Genomic DNA, 8,989 nt, shown 5'->3' on the forward strand with positions numbered 1-8,989 from the left:
TCTTTTGCATCTTCAACTTATATAAATGATGTTTGTTCTGTTGGTGGGTATAGACGCCGCATCACAGGAAGTGTTACATTTTTCCACAGTATCATAACTTTCATAGCGATGTTGAATTTGGAATCATCTTGTATTCCTAGCTGTTTGCAGTGGTCTGTACCTCCATTCAGTATGTCTGGTTTGGGTAGGGTGCACTTGTAGTTTGAGCTGCTTGTAAGCCTTTTTCTCACAATGGTTTGTTCTTCAATTAGGCCTCCGATTTTTAGTTCGTCTCTGCACAGACATGGGACTGAAAGAAGTCCAAGAATATATGACAAAACTCAAGAAAGTGGAAAAATTAAAGGAGATAAGAGAGCAGGTAAGCCTGTTTCTTTCTGCAATACGGACCACATACCACAGACAAAGCTAAGACAGCATTGATGGTACTTTAAAATAAAATATGTATTAAATTCCAGGTTTGGAGAGGCTCATATTCTGTGGTTTGGGTTCTTTAGTTTTAAATTAGCGGTCAGCATTAAATCTGTCAGAATGTTTGTTGAGCACTGGATTTTCGGTGATTTTCAGTATTAGGGAAAGATAGATGATGTGGATGTGTTGGGAACGCTGGAGCCACATGCATAATTCAGCTCCTCTGGAATGTCGTCTTTCCTACTGCTTTGCCAGAGCGTGAAAAGTATATTTACCAGCCAAGCAATAATGCAGCTATAGAGAGAGAGGGGAGTGCAAGAATTTCTCCATGTTGTAGAACTCCTTTTTGCTATTACAGGACCGCAACATTAGCAGGTTACATAAGCATGAAGTAAATCATTTATGTTAAACTGAGAAAGAATTTCCATGGAAAAGTTACAAGCTGTGAAAGGTGTGAAATCACAACTTGCGTTGCATTCAGAGCAGTGTGTGTTCTTAATTTTCTTGTTATTCCCGTGGTAAACTAAGATTTTAAAGTTAAAATCAGCTTCTTAATTGGAAAGCATTGTCTGCGTTACGGAGCTGCAGTATACTCAAGTTTGCTCTTTCTTTCCAGTGAATTGTATGAAAACTACGTTGTCACATTAGGGCACATTGAAGTTTTACCTAATTTATGTTGTGCTAGTAAGACTTACTGGCTCCCTTTCAGTGTTGGATAATGTGTAAATACATCCTCAGTTACTGCAGTTTTACTTCAATTCCAGAGAGTCTAAGTATGCATGAGTAGACTGGAGCATTTCAAAAATGAAAAGAACTCAGACGGGGGAATGCTGTTCAAAGGATTCCAACTTTATGCTACAAGCCTGCTCTGTGGGCCATTTGAAGTGTGGTGGTTTGGATTTTCTGTAAATGTAAATCTTAATGCTTTCTGAAAATGGACTCAAGAAGGCAGTTTGCAAATGTAGGGGATCAAATACACTGGGCTAGTGTTCATCCATGTCTCTTGCATAATGGCATCAGTATGCAAAGCAGATAACCAGATATTCCTACGCTACAGAACTCTGAATGGAGACCTCTCTGAAGTGTGTTAAACAGGCTTTCCTTAGTTTCTAGACAATCTCACTATGAAGTCAGTGACAGCCAGAGTTCTCTGCAATAACATCCAATTCCTCAGTGCTGTACCCAGGAAAGTTCAGCTGTGAAACCAGTTAAATGCTCAGTTACCTTAGATGGTGAGAGAGGTTCCTAGAGGTGCAGAAGTAATCTCATGCTTGGTACAGAATTCCAGTGGTTTTGTTTGTTTGTTTTTTCCAGTGAAGATTTTAATTATGTTTATATGAATGAATAATCATTCATCTGTAAATGTTGAGGGTTCTAAGGAAACACGTATCTTTCTCTTAAGAAAACTGATAATTAAATATGTGGGGAAAAAATGTCGTGTCGAAATTCTAAATGCTTATTTCCTGGTGGAAGCTTGATTGGTCCTTCCTGGATGTATTTCTGTACTGTCTGGTGAGGAAAAAGCTACCAGTAAATATTTATACGATTAAATTGTTAAAGTTATTTAAGAACTGGTAGTTTAGTAGCGCATTAATTATGCTTAAAATGTTGGGTTTTTTTGTTCTGACTACACTGAGTTAAGGGACTTCACTGAGTACTAAGTGAATGGTAGAGATCTTAGTGGAATCCAGTTGTGCAAGAGAGTCTCAACACCAGTGCTGTTTTTTGTTGGTGGTGTTACATCTGGGTTTCCATCCCTTGGTTTTGGTGTTTTGTTGTTCTGGGGAGGTGGGAAGTTGTTCTTATGTCTGCCACCATCCGGCTTTGGGAATGACTGGGTATTTTTGTCTTAAGGATCGCCTTCTGTCATTCGTGCACGTGTAAACTATATTTCGAGCTCTAAAATGATCAAGGGTTAATATTTCACTGCGTAGATTTCTAGTAGGAGCACTGGTTTCAGTTAACAAAACCAGATATAACACAATTCCTGCTCACAGCTTTCAACTAACACCTGGATTGTCAGTTGCACACAGCAAAGACCATAAGGGTGAATGGCACTGTAATATACTTGCTTTTCAAAGTTTGAGCACTGACTTTGTATCTGCATGGAAATGTATCAAAATTTGCTGTTCTGGCACCGTTTTGCCAGAAGAAGTATATCCACATGGAGTTTATACCAAAAGAAATATTCTGGAGTTCTTTCTTCACTCGGTCTCCAATATGGGCAAGTTGTTAAATACTTCCAGACAAGAATCTGGGAACATCTGTGGCCTTCATTCACTGTAGAAGTTTTTCTCCCTGTCTCTCACAGTATTGGATTTTTGCTGTAACCTTCCTGTCTTTTTTTTTTAACAGCATTAATTTTTCTTTTTCATGTTTCAGTGTAAAAAAAAAAAAAGGCAGGTATTAGTGTAGAAGTTCACTCAACCTCCGTGGCTCCCATGTGTACATACATTACCATTTATTTCCTTTAAGTGAGCTTAATGACTGAAAAAGTGAGACTGATTGGGTGTGGTGTGAAGTGATGATCGGCGCAAACACCACGGGGGACTTGCTGTGTTTGCCTTCAGGCACCTACATCTGGACTCACCAACCTACCTTTCTTTTGCAGTCTTAAGAGAGAAATGTTGGGGGTGGAAGTGACTGGACCTATTTTAAGTATCTGCTTTTTACTCAGTTGGAACTGTACAGGGATTAGTCGTACGCTTCAGCTTTAGTACTTCTGCAACACTGTGGGAGTAAAGTCCAAGGATGTAAACACCACCACAGCTCTATCACGTAGGGACTGCGTCCCTCTGATAGACAAAGGCTGAACTTCTGCAGCTGTATCTTGTCAGTCCTTCACTGCCTGGACAGGCTGAACATTCTTCCCAAAGCACGAACGGGATGCTTAGCCCAGAACTGAGAGAGCATATTCCAGACTTGAAGGTTTCCCAAAAGAAATAGAGAGTACAAGGATTCTGGTCCCAGGCTGGATAGTTCCAGCACCGTTCCAGGTTTCACGCTAGGCATGCTGCTTTCCTGTCTGACTCCTGTGAATTTTGATGTAAAGGTTGTTCCTTTTTCTGTTGGCGAGAAGCTTGGAAGTTCTTCCACATCTGGGTCGTTCCAACTTTGCCAGACTCCGAGTTACTTTTCTGGTGAAAAATGAGTGAAGAAGCTACAGCAATTGTCCCAAGCACGTGGTTAAGTAGCGTGCACACGTTTTAAGCAGAACCTGAATTCTGTAGGATACAGAGATGACTTTTATTGGCAGCTGAGTGCCTGAAATGCTGACTATTTGTATCTGGCCATAAAACAGCCCCTATCCGAGATGTGCCATCTTGTAACTGACAGTATATGTGTATGAGAACTTTGGTGTTTAGCCAGGAGAAGCCATTTCTGCCATGTGATGCAGAGGTATTGCTTTGATAAACTGTCAGGGTTTTCAAATAGCTCTAAAAAAACACACAGCTGGAAGATGTTCGTGGTACCGTCTTATGAGCAAGAGCTGAGTTTTTAAGCATAGTTTTTGAAGTATTTGCCTTCGCCTTTATCTTCCATTTAACACTCAACAGCAAATTAAGTTTTGCTGTAAATTGCAGTGCCATGCCAGGTATCCAAAGTTTAAGACCTATGGGGTGAATAGATCTTTTCATACATCTCCCTACTTCCCCCCTCCCTTGAAACGTTACACTAATAATACGCCTGTGGGATTTGCAAGATGTTAATGGGCAGAGGCTACTTTGAACTCATGCAAGGAGGGCTGTGTTGCCTGTTTTTTCAGCTGTACTTCACAGAGGTTCATCTGGAGTATTTTTATGCACGTTCCTTGTATAAATTTTATCTGAAGAAAAACAATTTATCGAGATAGTCTGTTTGAATTTCACAGGACTCCAGTTTTACATAAACATTGGCCTTAACACTGATTTTGGGATAATTCTGTGCTCTGAAAGCATAGAGTTTATTACTTACAGTGGGATAAACGTAATTTAATGTTCTTCTCCTGTTCTAGTAATAAGCTAGGTTGAGTTTTTAATAATTATTTCTAGCATACATTAGTAAATGGGAGTTCTGTTCTGTTCTTTTTAAACCTGTTTCACTGTTCTGCAGCGCATTAAATCTGGCAGAGATGGCAGTGCACGTAACCGCAGGGAAGGAAGTGCTGGTGGAGGTAAGTACTTAATGCCTCTGCTTAAATATCAGGCCTGTCGGGATTTCAAAGAAAATAGTTTTTCTTAAAATGTTTATAGAACCTCCTTGCATTTATAAATGCACACAAATAAGCATTGAGTAATAATCAAGTAGTGTTTGGTGCGTGTTCAAGAGTCTATGTTGTGCTACCAACCCTGTAATTGGAAGACCCCTGTGTTACCTTCTTGCTCTTTCTTCCTCTTTTCCCAGCATGGCAGAGATGAAGTGCTAGAGGCTTCCTTAGAGAAAAGCTCGTTCTCTTGACTGTTAAGACTCTGCTCCTGTAGATTCACAATGCTGAGTTTCTTAAATGTAGAGCTGTAGGAAGGTAAATCTGGAAGCTTGCCTGTGTAGTCTCTTCCCTACTGGGCAGCCCACATATTACAGAGCTAATGATTCTTCCCTTTCATTAATAAATGTATGAGACATTATACTGTTAAACCTGACTGTTCCCCTCTGCTGTTCTAAGGAAACTACCAGACTTCTGGCTACTTTGGCCAGCTGGAATAAAGTCCATCTTGACCCAAATAGGAAGTTATGCATTGGTATTCTGCTTTCATTTTTATTTTACATCATTCGGTATCATAAAAGATCTCACCTAGAAATTGTTAGTTGTATTCTCTTCCTTTTTCAGTGAATCACTTCATGCATTTTTTTCTTTACTGGTAACTAACTGGTAATTTTATTTATCCATTGATTAAAACACTGATCCAGTTCTATAGGGTCATGAAAATTGCTAGCATCGTATTAGAAGGAATATTTTAGAATGCTTTGGCATTCAGGAAGATGCTCTACTGAGTTCTCTAAGGGTTAACAATTGGTACTGGATTCTCATGAGTTCTCATTCCTTTTTTTTTAGCTCAGCAGTTTCACCAGAGAAGCTTTGAAATCATGGAAGAAAAGTGACCAAGAAAACTAACGTCTATGTAAGTGTCAGTGTTAAAGTCTACTCTTGTGTTGTGAGAGGAATAAGCATTACATCTGAACTGCTTACCAAAACTGAGCACATTCTCTCTATAAATGCAAAAAGTTTCTTCTCTACATGAATATCAGATTATTGATTTGGGATCTTTGTGATTCATGTTAGAAGAAGATTGCATTAGTACATACCCTTAACATTTTTGTTAATTAAAAAAAAAAAAGGCAAAAAAGCCTGCAGGATTTTTAACAGCACGTCTGAGTTTCAGCAGTTGTCAACAATTTCCTCTTTAATAATCTTGTTCCCTCGCTTTCTTTGAGTTTTGCAGAGAGGTGATACTAACATCCAGCGCTTGGAAGTCTGGGCATTATGGTTTTTACTGCTATAAGGGATTTCTGCAGTCCAAGACCATAAGGCCTTTCATAGATAAGTGAAAGTGTGACCTTAAGGAATACCTTACCATAGCAGTGTTTACTTGGTCTCTGCATTTGCCCTGCTCTCTGAATGGGGAGTGTTGTACCAGATGAGAAGGCAGTTGTACATGAGGAGTCATGATGTCTCGGACAGGAGCCCAGAGAAGCAGTACAGGGTTCAGTAGATGAAAGGCTGAGCGTTGTGTACTCTCCCTGGTACCTAAGCCTATCCAGATGCATTTGGGGGGAAAAAAAACAAGCCATGAGAAGAACTGAGATGTCTCTTATTTCATTCGGTGATGTTAGAGGAGAAATGAGTTTGTCCATCCCAAGCAAACATTCTGTATTCAGACACCCTTTAGCACCTCATAGGAACCTCTTCATACTAATATGCATAATATTATGGATATTAGGGCACTGAGCATCCCAAATAATCTTCACTGTGGTTGAAGCAAAAGACTATTCCTGTTACTCTGCAGCAAGTGCTGCGTGATTGCTGTTATTTTCCTTGTGTGCCTGTTTGTGCCTCCTTAATTTCAAATGGCTTTGGGATGGCTCTGTTGGCTGCGTCATGTGCCTTCAAGAAAAGTTCTTTTTGTAATCGTGTGGGAAATACCTGAATGATGTGGCCATCTTAACCTGCTTGCTGCGCATGGACTCACCCGAGGAGTTGGCTCAACTGATACACCAGAAACAACTTGTGGTCAACAGTTGAGAAGTTTTGCTTTGAAACATTTATTTTTTTTTTTCAAAGCAAAATGAACTTTGGTGGAGTTAAAAGTAAAAGTTAAAGAAAAATTACACCAGATTCCCACTTCTTTCCTTGGTTTTTTCATAATAGTGTGGTGCTACACTGACAGTATTCTTCTTCTGGGTCACAGAATCATAGAACTGTAGGGGCTGGAAGGGAGCTCTGCAGATCATCTAGTCCAAGCCTGCTGGTTAACTCCAACCAAAGCCCTTTTCTTCGCCAAGGACGGTGCCTTCATCCCTAATGTGAAAGGTGCCAAGAGCTGCATTTAAATACGTTCTGGATTTGATGAAACTTCTGTAGTCTTCAGAAGCATTGGCTGAGTGTGTGCTTCGTTATTAAACATTTGATCAATCGGACTGCCAAAATTCTATTAATGTCTATTGTGTGATGCTCAAACAGTGTCTGATGCATTAATCTCATCACTGTAATCGAAAGCGATGGCATTTGTTTAAATATAAACATAAATGTATTGGCTTTAAAGGCTTGTATTGTTGTACATAGGAGTATCTTCCTAAGTTGGACATATAAAAACAGAGCAGTTTAACATTTTCTTAGCTAGAGGTATTGCTCCTTTAAATAGGATTATTCCAAGCTGGGGTTACTTTTGCAGCATGTTGTTTTATTCATTCCTCTGCCATGTAAAACCGGCCATTAAACAAATGTTTTACATTTATAAAGGGAACTGGATGCAGTGTGACCACGCTTTATGTTTACCACCATGGTTTTAGCTCCAGCGTGTGACTTTAACTTGTAAGCAACTGAGACGTCAGCATTGGAAGTAGAAATAGTCTGATGTGTTCACTGCAAAGTTAAAAGCCAAAAACAAAAAGCATCGCACGGTGCCTGGTGTGTTTTGATAATGGCTGTTACAAATGAGTCCTGACTCCATCGTGAAAGGATGGTTTCACCCAAATCTTGTTTGAAAGAAAGTAATGAAGTTATGTTGTTGTTGTATCCTGATTTCACAGCACATGACAACATGTTCCTTGCCTTTTCACTATTTTTAAGTATATATATATATAATTTATTAATTTATTTTTGCCTTCCAGATGCTGGTAGCAAAGGGGAAAGACTGAGTGCCAAACTAAAAGCTTTGCCTGGAACCAGTGAGCCCTATGAAAGCAGCAGCAGTAAAGAAATAGGCAAGTGGGCATCTTGCACTTTGTGACTTCCCAGACCCTCAGAGAGAGGGGAAGTAGAGAAACTGTGTTATTGGAAGAGCAAGTGCAGTAATTGCACAATTAGTTCAGAGCTCACTTTAAAGGATCTGTACATATTAAGGAATGTGGCCCAACTAAACATTCATTGATGTTACTGTTTGTCTGCTGCAAGGTTTGGTCAGGAAAAAATATCTTAAGAATCCAAATGTGGGATCTTCTTCTCCTTCAGTGATCTTTCTAGTCTGCATTTCAAAGAAGAAGCCTTTCCAGATGTTTGATATGTTAGAAAGCAGTCTTGTGTTTGATGAGAGGTGTTTAAAACCAAGCTACAAGTACTTGCAGATAACTGTTTCCAATGTACTTGTTTAAATCCCAGATGCTTCCTACATAGACCCACTTGGCCCACAAGCAGAAAGACCTAAAACTGCAGCAAGGAAAAGAACAGAGGAAGATGACTTTGCTGATGAAGAACTAGGAGAGGATTTGCTTCCAGAATAATATGTGCTCCACTCAAAATCTTTTCTCCTTCTAAAATTTTTAGCCATGAAAATGCCTCTTTGAGATGGTTTTGTACCAGGTTTTAATGAAATAATTGTTGAAACACTTTTGTGTTTGTGGTACCATATATTAAACGTTTTGGATTTGAAGTTACAGTCTGTTTTATGATTGGTTATTTTCCTTCTTCATTAGAACTGCAAAAAGCAAAATAAATCAATAAATAAAATGCTGGCAGTTGAGGGGCGGGCCTTCCACCAGCTCCCATTGTACACCTGCCATAGTGATGTCGAGGCAGAGTCACAGAGGATAGAACGGTGGAACCCCCTCCCGTAGGTATAAAAAGGGCAGTGCCAGTGAGCCAGCAGCCCAGAGCGGGCAGCAGCCCCGAGCAGAGTGGACAGCAGCAGCAGAGAAGAGAGGACAACAGCAGCAAGGACAACAGACCCGAGCAGAGCGGACAACAGCAGAGCAGGAGCTGAAGTGAGAAAGGAGGGAATGTGCAGGGGCTGTAGTTAGAAGGGATCGGGAGGAGCTGCTGTAGTGAGAAGCGATAGGGAGAAGCAGGGGCTGTAGTGAGAACGGCTAGGAAGATGCAGGGACTCAGGTAAGAAGCGATAGAAGCAGGGGCTCAGGTGAGAAGGGGTGGGAGGAGTGGATGAGCACT

The 8,989-nt window shown here is 40.2% G+C and overlaps 1 protein-coding gene across 1 annotated transcript; it reads left to right on the plus strand.

Annotated features, from left to right (window-relative positions):
- The first annotated feature begins 257 nt into the window (after positions 1-257).
- LOC140247086 (intraflagellar transport protein 88 homolog) lies at positions 258-8,472 on the plus strand. Its single transcript, XM_072326391.1, has 4 exons — positions 258-358; positions 4,501-4,561; positions 7,717-7,809; positions 8,204-8,472. The coding sequence occupies exons 1-4, from the start codon at positions 284-286 to the stop codon at positions 8,323-8,325; spliced, it is 351 nt and encodes a 116-aa protein (XP_072182492.1). The 5' UTR covers positions 258-283; the 3' UTR covers positions 8,326-8,472.
- The last annotated feature ends 517 nt before the right edge of the window (positions 8,473-8,989 follow it).

The sequence above is a fragment of the Excalfactoria chinensis genome, chromosome 1 (genome assembly GCF_039878825.1).
Source record: "Excalfactoria chinensis isolate bCotChi1 chromosome 1, bCotChi1.hap2, whole genome shotgun sequence".
In the NCBI taxonomy this organism is placed as follows: Eukaryota; Metazoa; Chordata; class Aves; order Galliformes; family Phasianidae; genus Excalfactoria; species Excalfactoria chinensis.